General features: G+C 43.3%; 1 protein-coding gene across 1 annotated transcript in view; it reads right to left on the bottom strand.

Moving 5' to 3' along the window:
* Positions 1-8,517: 8,517 nt before the first annotated feature.
* CCHCR1 (coiled-coil alpha-helical rod protein 1) overlaps positions 8,518-23,328 on the bottom strand; it is a 36,384-nt gene continuing 21,573 nt past the window's right edge. Inside the window, 8 exon segments of the mRNA XM_070737811.1 lie at positions 8,518-8,692; positions 9,467-9,572; positions 9,649-9,800; positions 10,686-10,787; positions 11,494-11,703; positions 12,038-12,168; positions 13,271-13,346; positions 19,706-19,818. Coding sequence (XP_070593912.1) covers positions 8,592-8,692; positions 9,467-9,572; positions 9,649-9,800; positions 10,686-10,787; positions 11,494-11,703; positions 12,038-12,168; positions 13,271-13,346; positions 19,706-19,818 — 991 coding nt within the window. The 3' untranslated portion in view covers positions 8,518-8,591.

Below are 23,328 nucleotides of genomic sequence, written 5' to 3' on the forward strand. Positions count from 1 at the left end.
CGTTTTCACCCTCCCCAGACATTGAATTATAGGTGTGGGCAGTCATGCATGTGCAATAGTGCTCGCACACGTGCTTTTAGCACCTGAGGAAAAAAAGGTTCGCCTTCACTGGTATAAGGTTGGACTATAAGACCACCGAGGTCCCTTCCAAATCAAGTTATTTTGTTATTTAAGGAGGTCACCAGTCACCAGTCAAAAGAATGCCCTCTCCTGTTCTTCCTGCACTCTTATTGGAAAAAAACAAGCATGGGAGGGAAATACAGGCTGACAATCATTTCTCTTCCTAAAAAATAGAAGACAGTTATTTCTCTGTAAAGGTAATGTACAAAAGGTGGAATAGGACCACTGGATCAGGTACTTTTAAAATACAGCAGGTGGGGTAAATGCTGGATGAACTGGAGAGAAAACGAGAATGATCTGTATTTAAAGAATCTTTGAGCCTTAACTAGACTAGAACAGAATAGAATAGGATTTATTTGGCCAAGTATGATTGGACACAAAGGAATTTGCCTTGGTGCACATGCTCTCAGTGTACATAAAAGAAAAGATATGTTCATCAAGAATCATAAGGCACAACACAATGACAGTCCAGGTACAAATAAGCAGTCTCATATTAGGAAACAGTCAATATAAATCGTAAGGACATAAGCAAGAAAGTTATATTCATACAGTCATTAGTGGGAGATGGGTGATGGGAACAATAAGATTAATAGTAGTGCAGACTTAGTAAATAGTTTGAAAGTGTTGACGGAATTATTTGTTTAGCAGAGTGATGACTTTTGTGAAAAACTGTTCTTGTGTTTAGTTGCCTTGGTGTGCAGTGCTCTATAGCGTTGTTTTGAGGGTAGGAGTTGAAACTGTTTGTGTCCAGGATGCGAGGGGTCAGTACTGTATATATTTTCACAGCCCTCTTTTTGACTCGTGCAGTATACAGGTCCTCAATGGAAGGCAGTAATTGCTTTTCTCCACTGCATCTGGAAGGAGAGTCCAACATGGTAATGTACCAATCCTATTGGTAGAGACTGAGTTATAATTAGCATAATAATAGCTTCATGGCACTGGACCAGAATATCTCCAAGACCGCCTTCTGCCGCACGAATCCCAGCGACCGATTCGGTCCCACAGAGTGGGCCTCCTCCGGGTCCCGTCAACTAAACAATGCCGGTTGGCGGGCCCCAGGGGGAGAGCCTTCTCTGTGGCGGCACCGGCCCTCTGGAACCAACTCCCCCCGGAGATCAGAACTGCCCCTACTCTTCCTGCCTTCCGTAAACTCCTCAAAACCCACCTTTGCCGTCAGGCATGGGGAAACTAAACATCTCCCCCTGGGCACGTTGAAGTTATATATGGTATGCCTGTATGTGTGTATGTTAGTATAGGGGATTTTCTTAAATTTATAATATTTTAATTAATTGGATTGTATTGGATTGTTTTTCACTTGTTGTGAGCCGCCCCGAGTCTTCGGAGAGGGGCGGCATACAAATCCAAATAATAAATAAATAAATAAATAAATACCGCCCCCTTACTGCTCCCATGAGCCCCAGTTTTAAAAACTCAGTCCAAGAGTAGAGACATACTGAGTTTTCCTCTAAGGTTTAGAGTTTAAATAAAAGAATAGAATGTGTAAATGAATGATTTCTGTTTTTGACCTGTTTAATCCTGTTCTTTGTTTTTCAGATGGAAGATCAAAGAGGAACAGAGGAACGGGGTCTCTGCCCTCCGCGGGCAACACCCCCAACAAATCTCCTCAGGGGTTATGTATTCCCTCCGAGGGAACACCCCGTAGAGGAGCAGCCAGCCAGCGGTCCCTGACCTCCGTGGCCAGACCGGGCTGTGAGCTGAACGTGGGGGGGTCCGCCCCCCCACTGGGAAGCTCGGAGGCGCGATCGATCGGGCTCCCTAAAGACAGGAGAGCGGAGCCGCGCCTCTCAGCTGTTCGGTGGCCGCCGAACAAGCCGCCACCGCCGCCGCCACCGGCGGCATGGAAGCCGCTGGGCGAGCCGCTACCGCCGGGAAAGCCAATAGCTCCGGCGATGAAAGGAAAGCCGCGGGAGGACCGCTGGTCCCGGAGCGGCAAGGAGCTGCACCCCCCCCCCGGGGAGAGAGGAAAAAAGCCGCGAAAAGGCATGGGGGCCGCCATGTTGGGTTGCTGTGCCCACAACCCCCGAAGGCGCGAAAAGGAAGCCCTTCCTGCAGCTGATAGGCGCGAAGAGGTCACCAAGCCTCAGTGCGCATGCGCAAGTAAGCCACAAGGACGGCAGCCATTTTTCACTGAGTAACGAGGCTCTCAGGGCTGGAATTTCGAGACTCCTCAATTCTCAATCGAGTGTGAGTACTATGGAGGAGCAAGTGAGCAATGAGAGGGCAACCTCCCCTGCCTTGGCCAAGGACAAACCTAAGGGGAAGGCCAAAGAGAAGTCCAAGACTTCACAATCCCCAGCCTCAGCCTCATCTCTGAAAGAGGCTGAAAAGCACATTAAGGCCTTAGAAAAAAAGCTAGAGGCAGCCTTACAAGCCTCCCCATCAACCATGCCACTGACCCAGAAGCTGCCCTCGACACCTGACCCAGTCACCCCACTCCACTTTGGGATGCCTGGAACCATACATGAAGGGGACTGGTCACCTGACAGGCAATCCCCTGCAGGGCCTCACATCATGCCCTCACCAGGCCCCTCATGGAACAGACCTGGGTCAGCTAGCTACCCTAGAAGGGGTTCTCAGGGTCCCTCAGCCACATTCACGCCCACAGCGGCAGGACTGAGAGCGCAGGCAAGCACTTGGCAGGATATGCCACCTGACCTGCAAAACCTCATTGCAAATGTTTATTCGCAAGTCATATCAGCTGGGGCCCATCAATATGGCCAGCAACCATTACAAGCAGCAACTCAAGTTTGGTCAGCACCGCCCCCATCGGGTTTGGGGTCCCTATCAGAGGAGCCTATCACTGGAGAGGACAGCGAGAGGGAGTATGACCTCTCAGAGGATGAAACCACCCCTGAAATGCCTCAACCAGTGGGCTTGTTTAAGCCAACACTGTTCAGGACTCTGTTGTTTAAGGCTAAACAGGTGATGAATCTGCCTGGGGCTACTAAGACAGCAGAAGAAACAGCTCAGGCTCCAGACGCCTTACTTCAGGAATCCCAGCCCGAATCGGAGCATTTTCCAGCATCTAACATATTTCTGCAGGGAGCCAAACGCCCCTGGGAATACCCAGCGGCTGCTCAAGGCCCGTCTAACCTGGAACGTAGATTCTACACGTTCGACGAGGAGGTGGAGAAAACTCTTGAGTTTCCACCCATAGACCAGCCGGTCGTGACATTGGTCTCCAGCACCCTGGTGCCTTCAGAAACAGGGGAGAGCCTGAAACCGGAGGACCGGAAGGCAGAGATACTTCTGAAAAAGGCACACCAGATGTCGAGCTGGGGATTCAGAGTGGCAGCTGCTGCATCCTTCATAAATAGAGCTTCTCTCCGGTGGTTGCAAGAGATGCAGTCCCGCCTAGGGCCGGAGGATGGCAGACTACGTCAGGACTTGGCCAAGTTGCGGGCTGCGGCGGAATTTTCCGCAGATGCCACATTACATGCGGCAAAATTCTCCAGCAGAAGTATGGCTACCACTATTGCAGCGCGCCGACTCCTGTGGCTCCGACACTGGCCTGCGGATCTGAAATCCAAATGGCGATTGGCGTCTGCCCCGTTCCAAGGATCTATGCTGTTTGGGGATATATTGGACAAGGTCCTCATTGAGGACAAGGACAAGAGAAAGGTCCTCCCCAGAACTGGCAGACGCCAGGACCGCAGAGCGACACCATTTACGAGGCGCCAGACTCCCCGCTGGGACAACTCCACAGGGGCAGGACAGAGCCACAGACCATACTCGCAGGGTCAGTTTACCCACCAGACCTTCCGGAGTGACCGGGGGTAATTTCAGGACAGACCCAGGGGATACCAGGGTTCAAGGCGGCCCTTTCGGGGGAACAACCAGAGAGGTTTCCGCCGCTCTAAGTGACTCTGCCAGTCAGCTGCCAATCGGGGGAAAGCTTCAGCACTTCAGCGATGCCTGGCACACCTCGTCTTCAGACCTATGGGTCCTGGCTACGGTGTCGGGAGGGCTTCGCCTGGAGTTTGTGGGACAACCCCCCAACCGGTTCATACACTGCCCGAGGACTCGGGAACCACAAAAGAAACTACAGTTACAGAAAGAGATTCAGCATTTGCTGGAAATACAGGCCATAGAGCCGGTACCACCCCAGGAAGAGGGCAAGGGATTTTATTCCAGGATCTTCATTGTCCCCAAGTCTTCAGGGGGTTGCAGGTTAATCCTCAACCTGAAACAACTAAACATCTTTATGAAGTACCGGAGATTTCACATGCATTCTCTACAAACTATCCTGGCCTCAATCAGATCACAGGACCTGTTAACTTCCATCGATCTGAAAGAGGCATACCTGCACGTTCCCATACACCGATCGCATCGGAAATACCTCCGTTTCTGTTCAGAGGGAACCCACTACCAATACAGGGCCATGCCATTTGGCCTCTCGTCGGCTCCACGGACGTTTACCAAACTCCTGGATGCTCTGACAGCCCACCTACGTTCTCAATCCATCAGGCTAATGGCGTACCTGGACGACATCATTATACTGTCCAGGTCGCCAACGCAGGCGGGGCACGACTTAAACCGGACTATACAGACATTAGAAGACCATGGCTTCACCATCAACGTGGAGAAGAGTCAAATGACTCCCAGAACCAGACTGTTGCACCTAGGAGCGATCATAGACACCTCCTCAAGCACAGTTTCTCTCTCCCCGGAGAGAATAACAAATATTCAATGTTTAGTAGCCAGCCTCAGTCAACACAGGCAAGTGCCAATGTCCCTTTTGTCCAAGGTCTTGGGGACACTGGTCTCGGCTATAGGAATTGTGCCCTGGGCCAGGCACCACATCCGGGATCTACAGTGGCTTTTACTACCTGCACAAAGAGCCAAGGTGAGCCACTCACATCAACGGATCCGCATACCGCAAAATGTCAGAAAGTCCTTGAGATGGTGGACATCACCAGCAGTACTCAAGGGTTCTCCCTTTCAGATTCAAGACAAACTGATTCTAACTACAGACGCCAGCCTCTATGGTTGGGGAGCTCACATCGGCCCCCACATGGCACAGGGCACATGGTCTGCAGAGGAATTGACACCTATAAACATAAACTTCCTCGAACTCAGAGCGGTTTTTCTAGCCCTTCAGACCTTTCACACTATTGTCCGGGACAAACACATACTAGTGCTTACAGACAATGTGGCGACCAGAGCCCACTTGAACCTGGCCTCAATCAGATCACAGGACCTGTTAACTTCCATCGATCTGAAAGAGGCATACCTGCACGTTCCCATACACCGATCGCATCAGAAATACCCCCACTTGAACCACCAAGGGGGCACGAGGTCGCGTCGCCTCATGGAAGAGACAGCAAATCTATTCGACTGGGCCGAGCTTCACCTAGCGTCCTTATCCGCGGAGCATATTGCCGGGACCAACAACACCCAGGCAGATTGGCTCAGCAGGACTACCTTAGACCCTTCAGAGTGGAGGCTGGACCCAGTGCTGTTTCAGCAGATATCGCACAGGTTTGGGACTCCATCTGTAGACCTGTTCGCCACACACCGGAATGCGCAGACCCGAAGGTTCTATTCCCGCTTTCCGGAACCGGGGACAGAGGGGGTCAATGCCTTACTGTCAGCTTGGCCGACAGGACTGTTGTACACATTTCCCCCAGTAAACTTGATACCAAGAGTCATAGAGAAAATTCTCCAAGAAAAGGCAGAGGTTCTGATGGTGGCACCACACTGGCCACGCCGGCCGTGGTTCGCCGACCTGATGGCTCTGTCAGTAACCCCACCATGGAGGATGCCAGACCACATCATTTCCCTCAGCCAGGGGAACCTGCAACACCCGGATCCCCAGTGGCTACAACTAACCGTCTGGCACTTGAAAGGCACAGGTTAAAGCGTCAGGACCTGCCAGAGAAGGTCATCAATACAATTCAAGCTGCTCGACGTCCTTCAACCTCAAGGATTTACCAGGCCACGTGGACTGCCTTTTGCACATTTTGTAACAAGGAGGGCAAGGACCCCAGGGAGGCATCGGTGATTACGGTGCTGGAGTTCCTACAGGCAGGAATAGACCGGGGACTGGCTCCTAACACGTTAAGGAGACAGGTGGCAGCACTTTCCACCATGATCCAGATACCGGAGTCTCGTTCGCTAGCCCATTACCCGTGGGTAAGAGACTTTATACGTGGAGCCTCAAATTCTCATACTCCACCTGTACGGAGGTTTCCCTCATGGGATCTATCATTAGTACTTAAGGCTTTGACAAGACCACCATTTGAGCCCTTGAGATCAATCCCACTTAGGCTCCTTTCCTTGAAGACAGCCTTCTTAGTAGCGGTCACTTCTGCACGCAGAGTGTCAGAGATCTCAGCCCTCTCTGTGAGACCAGATCTATGTATCTTTTACCCAGATAGAGTGGTACTCCGCTTAGACCCGACGTTCATTCCCAAGGTGAACACTTTGTTTCACAGGAAACAGGAACTTATATTGCCTGACTTCTGCACGCACGGAGACCATCCATCAGTGTTAAGATGGCATAAAGTCGACGTAAGACGTGCGCTAAAGATTTATATCAGAAGGACTGAACAATTCAGAAAGTCGGAGACGTTGTTTATTTCATTTTCTCCTCACAGAATGGGACTTGGACTATCTTCTAAATCGATAAGTCGTTGGCTAAAGGACTGCATCCTGGAGGCTTACAGAGCGGAGGGACACGACCCCCCGGCGGGATGAACAGCTCATTCAACCAGGAGTGCGGCTACATCGGCGGCCTGGACTACACAGTCCTCAATAGAAGATATCTGCAGAGCTGCCACTTGGGCAGCGCCTACGACATTTATTAAGCACTACAAGTTGGACTCATTTGCGTCCGCTGAGGCAGCGTTTGGTAGACGTGTGCTACAGAAAGTGTGTGCCTCTCCAACGTCCCAGTCAAGACCTTCTCCCTCCCATGGGCAGTAAATCTTTGGTATATCCCATGTTGGACTCTCCTTCCAGATGCAGTGGAGAAGACCCGTTGTACCTACCTGAACGGTCTTCTCGATGCACTGGAAGGAGAGTCCAAACCCACCCGACTAGTTGAGGTTCAGAGACGTCGGAGATGGGGAGTTGAAGTTAATTGTTATAATAAAAGTTGGTTATCCTCTTACATTGGTTTTTCGTTTTTAAAACTGGGGCTCATGGGAGCAGTAAGGGGGCGGTAGCTATTATTATGCTAATTATAACTCAGTCTCTACCAATAGGATTGGTACATTACCATGTTGGACTCTCCTTCCAGTGCATCGAGAAGACCGTTCAGGTAGGTACAACGGGTCTTTCGGCAGTTTGGTTATCCTCTGAAGTCTGTGTCTGTCTTGTTGGGTTGCAGAACCAAACCAGACTGTTATAGAGGTGCAGCTGACAGACTCAATAATTCCTCTGTAGAACTTATGTATGCATAATACACTTAAATTATTCACAGCAAGACAGGAGCACCAGAAGACATATTTCCACCATTCAAACCAATCAAGATTCAGTCAAATCAAGAGATGGTTAAAGATAAGATTCAAGTATCCCAATCCCTTTAGTAGGCAGAAACAGGTTAGAATTTCCTGTTTCCAATGCTTAGCGGAAACACCAAGGTGCTGAATCTCCATTTCCATAGTTCTAATTAAATCCCTTCCCTGCCGATTCTGCTTTTCCCAAAGCAACAATTCCTGAAAAAACAAATCAAGGGAGATATGGAGGAGGGCAGGGAGGGAAGGTTTATAATTTGGAGTTGTTATGTGGAATAAAATTGTTCACATGGATACACTAGCCAGTGTATCTTTTGGTGTATTTGTATTTGTCTGGTTCTCTTTGGTCTTGGTGATAAATTCCTTTAAGACCAAAATGTCATCTTTCCTTTTTTTAATTTAGTGCAGCCAAGTGTGAGTGGTTGAAACATTAATCTAATGTTATTTGTTTATTGTATGGCATTTACAGCGTTCTGCAACCACTGATATACAAATTTACTTTAAAGCAACAGAATGTGTGTGCATGTGTATTTGTGTGTAGGAAATATGGACAACACAATATAGGAGATAATATATTAAGATAAGACCATAATAAAATCACCATAACATGGAGCCATAGAACTACAATGGGATGGATGTTCTAATTTGATATCTAAAGAAACTAAGCATCTAAATGTTTCTGGTGTGGCTACAGTGAAATCACCCCAGGTGTCTTAAAACAGAATGTAATTAATTAATCTAATGTTAAGGACAAATATAGCAAGGAATAGGCCTAACTATGTTGTGTAATATCAATTGGTATGACTTTCAGAGGTCCTGTGAACTATTTCTCCCCATCCAAAAATGTGTAAGATCTGTAAGAGACAATCAGAATTTGGTAAAAGAAACTGAATATTTCAATAAATAAAATAATAAATTTATTTACATTATTTTTATTAAAAGTATCTGCTCTCTCATCCTTGCTTCTCCAATATTCTCCCCACTGTATTTTTAAGTGTCCATAATGCTGTTTGCATTTTTGTCAGGCTTTTCCTCCTCCAAGATAGCAGCACCCAGAGTTTGTAAGTCATCCAACACAGCAAACAGGGATTCTGTGAAAAGATTTTTTTTTAAATGATGTGATGTCATAGAGGCAGAAAGTCTTCAACAAAATCCTTGACCACACATTCTTAAGCCAGAAGAAAAAGTAACACTTAACATCCAGAAAAGAAGACTCTGAAATGTTTACAAATAAGCTATCAATAAGAATAGTAAAGGATTATGATAAGTAAAATATGATACTTACATTAACTGACAATAGCACAGGAAAACAATAGAACTGTTGAAGATTGGGTTTGGAAGTTGACTGGATTAGTAGAGATGGAGAAATTAACTCCTTTGATTAGGGATATTGGACCAGACAGCTTTATAAGACATGGAAACTGTTTATGGCTTTTCTGCACACTAAACAGCTGGTTAACAAAGGGATTTGAAGACTAAGGTAATGCTTTTCCTTCATATATTGCTTCTTCTTTTCTTTCAGCACCCAGCTAGGGTGGATTTATTTATTTATTTATTTATTTATTTATTTATTCATTCATTCATTCATTCAATTTTTATGCCGCCCTTCTCCTTAGACTCAGGGCGGCTTACAACATGTTAACAATAGCACTTTTTAACAGAGCAAGGCTATTGCCCCCACAATCCGGATCCTATATGTTAATGTGTTTTTCACTTTTTTTCTTTGTTGTTATTGTTAGGGTTGAATGCACACTTTTGTTTTCTTTAATTTTCTTTGTTTTACGGTTTTGTGTTTCCTTTTTTAATGATAAAACTATAAATAATATGTCTTTTAAAATCGGAATTCCCAGACAACAAATCTATACCTTTAGATGGAGGATTAGTTCCTGTCTTTCCAATTGATTTATCTGGGACTGCTAACAGCCGATTCTTTTTATACTGGGCTAATAGCCCTTCTTGCCTCAAGGTGGTCTGTAGGAGGAAGGAAACAATCTCAATGAAAAGCCAGCAATGGGGTAAACAATCCCCCCTTACTGCTTGAACATACCATTAACACGTTTTTGTCCCTCTCAAGCTCTTTCAGACGTCCTTCTAGACGGGCCACTTCCTGTTCTGTTGCAGACTCCTGAATTGTTGCCAGTTCCTCACTCCTCGCTTTGTGTCTGGCTGCCTGCCGCTCAGCTTGCCGTAGGGCAACCACTAAGGATGTAAACACATTTAAAGAAGGATGCATGTGGCCGAGAGCAAGGGACACAAGCCTCTTGCCACCATACACCTGACTGCCCTAAGGTCAGTCAATGCAGGCCATCTACTGTGAATGGCAGAAGTTCCTGTGGAAGTTTAGATAAAGGTCATTCCACACTAAGTGTAAGAGTTCTGGGTAAAATGGATAACCCTCCTGAATTGCATCTGATAGTGAGACAGTTAGCATATCAATTATATATTGACAAAATTGACCTGGTCCAAAGACGGGCTACCAGAATGGTGGAAGGTCTTAAGCATAAAACGTATCAGGAAAGACTTAATGAATTCAATCTGTATAGTCTGGAGGACAGAAGGGAAAGTGGGGATATGATTGAAACATTTAAATATGTTAAAGGGTTAAATAAGGTTCAGGAGGGAAATGTTTTTAATAAGAAAGTGAACACAAGAACAAGGGGACACAATCTGAAGTTAGTTGGGGGAAAGATCAAAAGCAACATGAGAAAATATTATTTTACTGAAAGAGTAGTAGATCCTTGGAACAAACTTCCAGCAGACGTGGTTGGTAAATCCACAGTAACTGAATTTAAACATGCCTGGGATAAACATATATCCATCCTAAGATAAAATACAGGAAATAGTATAAGGGTAGACTAGATGGACCATGAGGTCTTTTTCTGCCGTCAGTCTTCTATGTTTCTATTTATATATTTATATATTTAGCATGGACCCTGTAGTCCATCTTGGAACCTTAACGGTAGCTTAGCCTTGTATAAAAATCTCCTGCTATCCCTTTACCACAAAAGGCTTTTAAAAAATTTTCTCTCCACAGATAAAATACCTTCAGTCTTCTTCTATTGACAATACTGTGACAACTCTTACCTGCTTTGGCGTGTTCTCTCCGTGCTGTATTAAGGGCTTTTTCCATTTCCGAGAGATCCTTCCGCAACTGCGTTTCAACTTCTGTTACCTTTTCCTGCAGGGCTGAGAAAAAATGACATTGACCTTAAATAAATGCCTCTCACTACTGCTCGTAATCCGTTTTTCTAAACTTAAGACCCTGGATTCCATGTGATTTCTCCTATTTGGGAAATGCTCCTTTCTCATTTAATCATTGTCACTACCAGCTCTCCATCCTGAAATGCAACTACTGAACCTAAATAAAGCCCTTTTCTATGCATAATTGCTCATTACTCACTCATTACTCACTCACTAAGTAATCACTCATTGGTAATAAACATCCAATCTCAATTATATATTTTTTATATTTTAACTAGGGAGATTTGGGGGATTTTATATGTAAGGATTCCAGCAATGAGTGGCCCATCTAGTATGTGTATCCAACAGTTAGGGTACCCATTATGTGAAAATAGCAATAGCAATTTTGTTGTTACACCATTGATGATAATATTTCAGAATATTGCTGCATTTGGAAAGCATAATATAAAATGAAACAGCTGGGGGGGGAGAGTTTGGAAATCCTTCTATCTAATCACATTCCATCATCCTGAAAAATTTACTTAACCCAGAGCTGTAGTTCTCTATGTGTTTTGGTGTTTTAATAGGATTCCTTCTGCCACAGGAATTTCCAATTGTTTCTACTCATCATAATAAAAAATGAACCTTCTAATGCAAGAGCTTATTTATCTCCAGAAATATATTCTTCCCACCCCTGAAGATCTTAACGTACCTCTCTCATACTCTCCTCTTAATTGTCCCACCTCCTGTCTCAAGCTATCTGCAGCTTCAGTACTCCTCTGGAGCTCACTGTTGGTTGTTTCCAGTTGCTTTTCTGTAGCTTCCAACTGTTGCCTCAGTTCCCGCTCTACCACGGTCTTTGCCTCTAGCGTCTCCTCCAGGCTCTGCAACGCTCCCCTCATTTTGCTCAGATCAGTTTCCACTGTTTGGGAGAAGAAGAGTGAAAAGAAAGGGTTAAAATGAGAAGAGGAGATAACAGACCAATGTTGCCATATCCCTTCCAAGAAAAAAAAGCTGTTAAATTCAATCTTAAAAACAGGGAAGCATCACTAAACAAATAAGGTCTCCATGCCACATTTTTTTCAGATTCCAGCTGTGGACATTGATGAATTCAACATGAAAATCTTTGATTGAAGAATCAAAGCTAAAACTGGATTTTTTTTCCCAACACTTGGCCATTTCTTGAATTTTTCATCTTTGTGGAATATCCTGGCAGCCTGCACCAACTGTCTGAAATACAATGGTAGCGAAGTCACCTCTCTCTCTTGCTTCAGCCACCTTCTTCTCTATCAGTTGAGCCCCATGTTTAAGCTCTGCAGAGAGTCGGTCCCGTTCTTCATGCAGCATGTGTAACTCAGCCTGTAGGTCTTCATATGATGGCTGAATCCTGGAAAGAAAGTGCCAGCAGAAGAAGCCATAACTGGTGAATCATACTTGGACTTTCTTTTTTCACCTTGTCCACAAAGTACAACGTTGTGACTTAACTGCATTGGCGCTTAGATGTTCTGCTTTCTAGATCTACCTCCCAAAATACAGGTAATCCTCGACTTTACAACAATTCATTTAGAGACTGTTCAGAGTTACAGTGGCACTGGAAAAAAGTGACTTTTGACTTTTTTTCACACTTATGACCATTATGATGTTCCCATGGCCACGTCATCAAAATTCAGATGCTTCACAACTGACTCATACTTATAACAATTGCAGTGTCCCAGGGCCATGTGATCACCTTGCAAGTTCTTCTGACAAGCAAACTCAACGGGCAAGACAGATTCCCTTCACAACCATGTGTCTATTGATTTACTTAACAACGGTGGCGAGCAAGGTAGTAAAATGAGACAAAGCTCACTTAACAAATGTCTCACTCAGCAACAGAAATTTTGAGTTCCACTTTAGTCGTAACTCAAGGAACTATCTGTACTCAAAATATCCGAGGGCATTCATTCCAGCTTTTCCACTCTGTGATATAATTCACCATATACAGATGGTGAATTATAAACCCTTTTTTCAGGCTTTTGAGAGTTTGCCATACCTGAGTCCTATTTAAGAAGATCTGAATGAAAAAAAATGAACAGATAGGACCTTTTAGCCACATTTTTGCTACATTTTGCAAGCATAAAAGAGGGAAGGTCGGGAGAAGCTTTAAAAGTTTTAAGCTACAAAATTTCACGCCATTCTGGAGCTGTATGAGGGCACAAATGGGCACAGGGGCCCACAGGAGGTCTAACACAAGGATGGTCTATCTGCAGAAAAGTATAGCCCTTGATTGGAATTCAAAACTCCATTTTAGCCATATATGTGCTGAACAGGAAGTAATTTATCAGCCTCAATAGCCATACATAATACCAGAGTCAGAATAATCTGTCATATGCAACAGTGGAGAAAGTTAATTGGCACTGCCCCTTTAAATAAACATACTGAATTATTAAGAGCTTCAACAACCTGCCTTTTACAGTACTTATTTTTGGGACCTGGAATTTGGAACTTACTCTCGGTCTGTCCCCGCAATCTGTTTTTCTTCTTCTCGCTGAAGTTTTGCCAGTGCTATTTTCCGACATACAAGCCCTAGAACGCAAAATAGAAACTGAATTGTAAAAAAAAAAAAGCCTCTTCAAACCGAGATGTACGTAAGTGTATAATTACAGCGTGGGAAGGAGCGTTATCATATGAAATATTAAAGTTATTTGAACGAAGGCAGAAATGCCAGAGTTCAGGAAGCCATTCTCGTACACAACTACATTTAATTACAACAAAATTATCCCTGACTCCTGAATATACAAAAGCCTGAAAGAGTTATTTTTACTTGAAGATGAAAAGAAAGAACAGTTAGTGATCATTTCAATGGCAATCAGCCCAATCCTCCAGAAAAGAAATACCCAAAATAAGGGGGCAACATTTATTTATTTAGCGTGTGGCATATCATATAATTAGGGTTTTATAATTTTTTAGATTTTAAATTTGATTTCTTTTTTATCATTTTGTATTGATATTGTTGATATTCGCTGCTCACGCAAGTGGAGATAAATGGACACACGCTCACCTGCTGTTTCTGCAGCCCCCTTGCAAAGAAGCTCATGGCCTACTAGTGGGCCACAGCCATAGGTTGGGGGGTGGAGTTGGTTTAAAGCCATCTAACCACTAAGGTGCAAAAAAACCTCCAAAAACCTCCTCGATCCACAGCTCACATTAGAGCAACATCTTTCAGCTGTGGCGAGAGGGGCGTTCGCCCAGGTTCGCCTGGTGCACCAGTTGCGACCCTATTTGGACCGGGAGTCACTGCTCACAGTCACTCATGCCCTCATCACCTCGAGGCTCAACTACTGTAACGCTCTCTACATGGGGCTACCTTTGAAAAGTGTTCGGAAACTTCAGATTGTGCAGAATGCAGCTGCGAGAGCAGTCATGGGCTTTCCCAAATATGCCCATGTTACACCAACACTCCGCAGTCTGCATTGGTTGCCGATCAGTTTCCGGTCACAATTCAAAGTGTTGGTTATGACCTATAAAGCCCTTCATGGCACCGGACCAGATTATCTCAGGGACCACCTTCTGCTGCACGAATCCCAGCGACCAGTTAGGTCCCACAGAGTGGGTCTTCTCCGGGTCCCGTCAACTAAACAATGCCGCTTGGCGGGACCCAGGGGAAGAGCCTTCCCTGTGGCGGCCCCGGCCCCCCTGGAACCAACTCCCCCCAGAAATTAGAATTGCCCCCACCCTTCTTGCCTTTCATAAGCTAATTAAAATCCACCTCTGCCGTCAGGCATGGGGGAATTGAGATACTCTTTCTCCCTAGGCCTTTACAATTTTATGCATGGTATGTCTGTATGTATGTTTGGTTTTTATATTAATGGGTTTTTAATCATTTTTAGTATTGGATTATTATTGTACACTATCTTATTATTGCTGTTAGCCACCCCGAGTCTCCGGAGAGGGGAGGCATACAAATCCAATAAATAAATAAATAAAAACCAAGCTCCAAAAAATTAAGCACTATAAATTGATTACAGTAATCAAGTTTTGTTTTGGAAGAGATCACTGACTGCAGGTATCCATCCATCCATCCATCTCACCAAATATTAATCTAATATTAGGATGAGAAGTGAGAGGGCAAGTAGCTGTAATGGTTTTAAGGGAAAATAAAAGATTTATGGCATACCACAAGCAGTGTTCCCTCTAATTTTTTTTGCGGGGGGGCGGAATAGTATAGTGTCTGAGCGGAAGTCCCTTCGGGACTGAGCGGCACAGAAATAATAAATAAATAAACAAACAAACAAACAAATAAAAAACCCACCCTGTTTTGCCTCAGAGAATTTCAAAATAAAATACTGTACTGTGTATCTATAACAGTGAGCTCATAATAGGGCAACTCTATCAATATCAAAATGCCACTTAAATAGTTGAGCTAGTTTCAAACTAGATTTTGATTTTCTTTCTCTCTTCCTTACTCCCATTCTTTTTCTTTCTCTTTTCCTCCCTCTCTTTTTTCTATCTGTTTCTCTCTCTTCCTCTCTTCCTCTCTCTCTCCTTCCCTCTCACTCTTTCCCTCTCGGCTTCTGGGCAGGTTTGGAAAACTCTGAGTTGATGATGATTTTTAAGTGAGCGATTGCTCACTGCTCAGCTTAGAGGGAACTATGACCACAAGTTTATCATCTTGTTAATATCAGTTTAATATCATGGCTTCCACAAACTGTAGCTTAGTAAAGAGGGTAAGACTTTTATTTACATTTATTTCATACCATTGTTAAGGTGTAATCCACCAAACCTATTCTGGAGATCATTAACTGACTCAATGCACCATAATTATTTCTTATATTTGTTCCTGTTTTTTTTTTTTTAAATGTCATTATTGTATTCTTGTCCCTGTTTGGTTTTATCTTAATTGTTGGTGTTATTTTATATCATATCACAAATGTTTTAATTGTTTTTACAATTTACAAATACTATATTATACATTACCGATCGTAGTTACATTGAAGCAGGATACACATATACTTATACAGATTTATGTGTGAAATTTGATTTTAGCTAACTGCAAGGATAAGGCATTCTAGGCTACATTTTTGGAAGAGGTTTGCCACTGCCTTCTTCCTAGGTGCTGAGAGGAAATGAGTGATCCAAAATAACCAGTTAAAGACAGTTTTTCTGTTCCTTACTGACTTTACCAGGCCAGACAGCAAAAATAAATGGTTAATATTAGGATTGTCTATGTATGCAGGAATCCAAATCAGTATTTCATTTATTTATTTATTTTATTTATTAAATTTATATACCACCCCTCTCGGAAGACTCGGGGCGGCTCACAACATACAAAAAAAGTATACATCGAGATAAAAATAAATTAAAATTAAGAGTTACATTTAAAAAAGAAACTAAAAAGCCTATTAACATGCACAAATCCCATTCAGCAAGCTCACTATATATTCCCTTCTATATACCCTTCCTAGCATCCGACCAGAATATCTCCGGGACCGCCTTCTGCCGCACAAATCCCAGCGACCGGTTAGGTCCCACAGAGTTGGCCTTCTCCGGGTCTCGTCAACGAAACAATGTCGTCTGGCGGGACCTAGGGGAAGAGCCTTCTCTGTGGCGGCCCCGACCCTCTGGAATCAACTCCCCGCCAGAGATTAGGATTGCCCCCACCCTCCTTGCCTTTCGTAAACTCCTTAAACCCCACCTCTGTCGTCAGGCATGGGGAAATTGATTCCCCTAGGCCGTTTCCGTTTTATGTATGGTTTGTATGAGATGTGTGATTGTTTTTTTATATTAAGGGTTTTAAACTGTTTAAATTACTGGATTTGTACTGTTTTTTGTTGTTGTGAGCCGCCCCGAGTCTTCAGAGAGGGGTGGCATACAAATCTAATAAATAATAATAATAATAATAATAATAATAATGCAAAAAGATCGCACAGACTGACTACAAGCATAGACATGATGCTGTGGCACAGATGATCCACTGGAACATGTGCCGGAACTACCATTTACCAGTGGAAAAGAACTGGTGAGATCATAAGCCCAAAAAAGTGGTTGAAAATGAGCAAGCAAAACTACTGTGGGACTTCCGACTTCCGACTGACCGAATTCTGAAGCATAACACACCAGACATTGTGATCATGGAGATAAAGAAAGTATGGATTATCGACATCGCAATCCCAGGAGAAAGCAGAATTGAGGAGAAGCAGCTAGGAAATTAGTGAAATACGAAGATCTAAAAACCGAGCTGCAGCGACTCTGGCATAAGCCCGTGAAAGTGGTCCCAGTGGTACTTGGCACGCTGGGCGCAGTACCAAAGGATCTCAGCAGACATTTGAAAACCATCGGAATTGACAAAATCTCCATCTGTCAATTGCAAAAGGCCACTTTACTGGGATCGGCAAACATAATTCGCCGCTACATCAGGCAGTCGTAGGTGTTTGGGAAATGCCCGACTGGTGACGAAATACGAAATCCAGCATAGTGATCTTGTTTGCTGTGTTGTACTGACATAATAATAATAAATAATAATAATAATAATAATAATAATAATAATAATAATAATAATAATAAATATTCATTGGCCAGGGGGTAGAGTCTAATGACCCCAAGCTTGGCGGCATAAGTGAGTCTTTAAACTCTTACTCTTTTTGCCTCAACATAGTAAAATGAATGGGAGCTCGGCACCTCATTTGATAATTGGATTCAAATGTTTAAATATTCATGCTTAAGACGTTATCTTGCAACACTCAACTGGAATCAGTTTTAAAAATTGATCTTATGTCCTGCCCTCTGAAGTGACAGAGGAACCCTGGACTTCTCTGTGAAACATGCTGCAATACTCGGTACTATGGTAACAAAACAAAGTGTAAAGGGAATTTCCTTTATTTGAATTAATTTGTTTGTATTGCAATAATAGCCAAGAGAAACGTTCAGAATTTCCATCTCGGTGCCTTCAACAGACAATAGTGGCAAATCTCTAAAAATAACATCCACCAGAAGAGCAGGAAGCTTTCCTGACAACAATAATTCAAAACAAACCTTTTGTACAAACCACAGCTGAATTGTTTTTTCTTGTTGTACAGGAAGTAATGTAGTTCTCAACAGTTGATTTCCTGACCGTTCAAAGACACAAGGGCGCTTACGACCATTTTTCACAATTAGGACTGTTGTAGCATCTCCATGGTCATGTGATCAAAATTTGGACACTTGGCAACTAGTTCATATTTATGACCGTTGTAGCACCTTGGGGGTCATGAATCCCGCTTTATAACCTTATGAAGAGCAAAGTCAATGGGGAATCCAGATTCACTTAACAACCGTGTTACCAACTTAACAAATGCAGTGATTCACTTAATCCCTATGGCAAGAAAAGTTGCAAAATGGGAAGAACTAAATAATGTTTATACTCAGCAACATAAATTTTGGGCTCAACTGCGGTTCCAACTCAAGGACTACCGGTAATGGTTTAATGCAGCAGTTCTCAATCTGTGGGTCATGACCCCTTTGAGGATCGAACAACCCTTTTACAGGGGTTGCCTAAGACCATCAGAAAAAACACATTTCTGATGGGTCTTAGGAACCTAGACACTGCTTCTCTATTCATCTCCAGGCGGGTCCACCCACATACAAATAGATAACTGCAAAAAAAAATGTATCATGAGAACTTCTGAGCATATACAGAAACTGAATTCACGGCACTGCACATGTGTCACCATCTTACTTTTGGCTTTTGCCATTTTTTTTTTTAAATTGACATATGTGCCCTTGAGGTGCACCCTGATTGAAGGAGGAAGTGAATCAACAGTGAGGTAAGTCTTGGAAAAAGCCGATTATCTAGGTCCCCAGCAGTCTGGATTCAGGCCCGGCTACAGCACGGAAACTGCTTTGGTCGCGTTGATGGATGATCTCTGGCGGGCCCAGGACTTGGGCTTGTCCTCTGTCCTGGTGCTTCTTGACCTCTCAGCGGCTTTCGATACCATCGACCATGGTATCCTTCTGCGCCAGCTGGAGGGGTTGGGAGTGGGAGGCACTGTTCTTCAGTGGTTCTCCTCCTACCTATCCGGTCGGCCGCAGTCGGTGTTAGTGGGGGGGTCAGAGGTCAACCTCGAGGTTACTCCCTTGTGGGGTGCCTCAGGGGTCGGTCCTCTCCCCCCTGCTGTTCAATATCTACATGAAACCATTGGGTGAGATCATCCAGGGGCATGGGGTGAGGTATCATCAGTATGCGGATGATACCCAGTTATACATCTCCACCCCATGTCCAGTCAACGAAACAGTGGAAGTGATGTGCCGGTGCCTGGAGGCTGTTGGGGTCTGGATGGGTGTCAGCAGACTCAAACTCAACCCGGATAAGACGGAGTGGCTGTGGGTTCTGCCTCCCAAGGATAATTCCATCTGTCCGTCCATAACCCTGGGGGGGAGGGAATTATTGACCCCCTCAGAGAGGGTCCACAACTTGGGCTTGCTCCTCGATCCACAGCTCACATTAGAGAAACATCTTTCAGCTGTGGCAAGGGGGGCGTTTGCCCAGGATCGCCTGGTGCACCAGTTGCGGCCCTATAATTTTATTATTTTATGGTTGTGGGTCATCACAACTTAAGGAACTATATTAAAGGCTCACGGCATTAGGAAGGTTGAGAACTACTAGTTTAATGGTATAAAGCAAGGTTGGGGAACCATGGTCCTTTTATTTATTTAATTGGATTTGTATGCCACCCCTCTCCGAGGATTTTAATGAGGGGAGGACTTCAACTTCCAGCATTCTTGAGCCATTATATTATGGGATGCCAGCAGGGCTGGCTCAGGAATTCTGGGAGTTGAAGCCCACCAGTCATAAAGAATAAATTGAATCGAGAGGGAGGCTATAGAAATTTAATAAATTAATTGGGGGAGGGGTGTGTGCCATGCCAGACAAGATTACAGTGTTGACCAATAATGTCTAGATTGCTTACCTTGGATGGTATCAACTCTCTTGGTTGCAAAACTGACCCTATTTCCCAGGCTCAGAAGCCGTGACAAAGCTGCCTTCCATCTCTCTTCCTGCTCCATCTGTTGCTGCTTCAGCCTAAAAAGCAATTGGTTTGTGTTTCAAAGTTTTTCAAGATGTTTGGGATCTCTAACTGGAAAGTAGTCTTTTTCATTGCTATTCCCTTGGAAGAATGTTTTTTGCATCCCTAGGTTTTTGCAGGCATTTTTTCATTGCTACTCACTCCGAACAAAGTTTCCTTAAGCCCTAACCAGGGGATAAAATAATGTGCTGAAGCTGACCAGACTAAGGATGCTAGCCAGGTGAATACCTGGTAGGCAGATTTCCTGCTCAAAAACTAAGGTGCGTCTTATACTCCAAAAATGTGGTAAGTTGGGAACATTTCCCTCTCATAAATACTAAGTTTTTTAATCATCTACTGAAACTAAATGCAGAGAGAGTCAATCCCTCTAGATCACAAACACTTCTTTTACCAACAAATAGTTAAATTGTGGAATATGCTGTTGTCAACATGCATCATTTTACTAACAGATTATTTTAAAAAGATGGTATCTCTTGGGCGGTGGTATCAGTAGCATAATCATTCATGAATTTATCCAGTCTCCAGAATTATAAGCATACTTTAAATACCAATTGCTATGATGCAACAAGAGAAAAGGGCTAGGCCCTTCCTATCCATGCTTGTAAATATTCCAGATATACTTGGGCTGGTCAATATTGACAGAGAAAACCAGAGCAGAATAATCAGCTAAATGATCCTAGATCTTCTTATGATTAAGAAGGGAGCAGATCCAAAAAAACTAGAGGAGTAAAAATCAGTGGCATAAGGCAACATATAGATTTAAAGCCAGAAATATTTTTGTTAAGTATATTACCAGAAGAATCTGACAAAGGGGATATATATTTAACACTACATGTCTTGACATCAGAGAGAATTGTATTTGGGCAGTACTAGAAAAATTAGGAAACTCCTACAGATGAAAAAATAATATAAAAAAATACTAGATTATGCAGAAATTGATAGGTTAACATTAAAGCGAAAGGATAAAGAAGATACAGAATATTTTTGTTTTGGGGATTTGTTTTAAACAATGGTTAAATAGAGGTAGAAATTAGAAGTTGAAATATTATTACTATATATAAGAGACAGAAGGAGGCAAAACAGATAATATATGCTGCTAAAGCCTCAAAAGAGGAAGAAATTGCCAAATCTGTAAAGAAGGGGGATAAAACCTTCTTCAGATATATTAGTGATAAGAAGAAGAAAAATTGCGGCATCAGGAAGCTTAGTACCGGGAATAATACATGCATTAATGGGAATAAGGAGATCGCTGACCATTTCAATAGCTACTTCTGTTCAGTTTTCTCAAAAGACACCTTACAAAATAATACTATAGAGGGATATAGCATTGCTTCCAGCTGTACGGATTCAGCTCCAGTGATCTTAGAAGCCGATGTCTTAGAAGAACTTGAACGATTAAAGATAAATAAGGCAATGGGTCCAGATGGCATCCACCCCAGAGTTCTTAAAGAACTCAGATCTGTCATTGCTACCCCCCTGACTGATTTGTTTAACCAATCCTTGTTAATAGGAGAAGTTCCTGAGGATTGGAGAATGGCCAGTGTGGTGCCTATCCACAAGAAGGGCAGTAGAGAAGAAGCTGGTAACTACAGGCCAGTTAGCTTGACATCAGTGGTAGTTAAAATGATGGAGACTACTCAAAAAGAGGATAAATCAGCACCTAAAAAACAATAACTTATTGGACCCAAATCAGCATGGCTTTACTGAAGGCAAATCATGTCAGACTAATCTCATTGATTTCTTTGACTATGTCACAAAGGTGTTGGATGAAGGTGGTGCTGTGGATATTGCCTACCTGGACTTCAGCAAAGCCTTTGATACGGTTCCACATAAAGAGCTGATAGATAAATTAGTGAAGATTGGACTTAATCCCTGGATAGTTCAATGGATTTGCAGCTGGCTGAAGCGTAGACATCAGAGAGTTATTGCTAACGGCGAGTATTCTGAGCAGAGTCAGGTTACAAGTGGTGTGCCACAAGGGTCTGTTCTGGGTCCTATTCTTTTTAATATGTTTGTGAGTGACATAGGGGAAGGTTTGGTAGGGAAGGTTTGCCTATTTGCCGATGACTCTAAAGTGTGCAATAGGGTTGATATTCCTGGAGGCATCTGTAATATGGTAAATGATTTAGCTTTACTAGATAAATGGTCAAAGCAATGGAAACTGCAGTTTAATGTTTCCAAATGTAAAATAATGCACTTGGGGAAAAGGAATCCTCAATTTGAATATTGTATCGGCAGTTCTGTGTTAGCAAATACTTCAGAAGAAAAGGATTTAGGGGTAGTGATTTCTGACAGTCTCAAAATGGGTGAACAGTGCAGTCAGGCGGTAGGGAAAGCAAGTAGGATGCTTGGCTGCATAGCTAGAGGTATAACAAGCAGGAAGAGGGAGATTATGATCCCGCTATATAGAATGCTGGTGAGACCACATTTGGAATACTGTGTTCAGTTCTGGAGACCTCACCTACAAAAAGATATTGACAAAATTGAACGGGTCCAAAGACGGGCTACAAGAATGGTGGAAGGTCTTAAGCATAAAACGTATCAGGAAAGACTTAATGAACTCAATCTGTATAGTCTGGAGGACAGAAGGAAAAGGGGGGACATGATCGAAACATTTAAATATATTAAAGGGTTGAATAAGGTCCAGGAGGGAAGTGTTTTTAATAGGAAAGTGAACACAAGAACAGGGGGACACAATCTGAAGTTAGTTGGGGGAAAGATCAAAAGCAACATGAGAAAATATTATTTTACTGAAAGAGTAGTAGATCCTTGGAACAAACTTCCAGCAGACGTGGTGGATAAATCCACAGTAACTGAATTTAAACATGCCTGGGATAAACACATATCCATCCTAAGATAAAATACAGAAAATAGTATAAGGGCAGACTAGGTGGACCAGGAGGTCTTTTTCTGCCGTCAGACTTCTATGTTTCTATGTTTCTAATATTATTATCACTATTATTATGTACAGGTAAACTGACATAGAAACATAGAAGATTGACAGCAGAAAAAGACCTCATGGTCCATCTAGTCTGCCCTTATACTATTTCCTGTATTTTACCTTAGGATGGATATATGTTTATCCCAGACATGTTTACCAACCACGCCTGCTGGAAGTTTGTTCCAAGCATCTACTACTCTTTCAGTAAAATAATATTTCCCCACGTTGCTTCTGATCTTTCCCCCAACTAATTCATCTGGCTAGCTCTTTCCACCCTGGGTATTTATATGGGTTCATTTTTCTTTGAATCCTTTTATGATCAGTAAGGTATCTTTTCTGAAGGAAATACTTTCCACACTTCAGTCATTTACCATATTTTTCAGAGTATAAGATGAATCAGAGTATAAGATGCACAGGAGTATAAGACCACCTTAGTTTTTGGGAAGGAAAATAGTGGGGGGAAATCTGCCTACCAGGCATTCATCTGGCTAGCATCCTTAGCCTGGTCGGCTTCAGCACATTATCTTATCTGCTGGTTAAGGCTTAAAAAAAAACTATTTGGAGT

This window comes from Erythrolamprus reginae, chromosome 2, assembly GCF_031021105.1.
Source record: "Erythrolamprus reginae isolate rEryReg1 chromosome 2, rEryReg1.hap1, whole genome shotgun sequence".
Classification (NCBI taxonomy): Eukaryota; Metazoa; Chordata; class Lepidosauria; order Squamata; family Dipsadidae; genus Erythrolamprus; species Erythrolamprus reginae.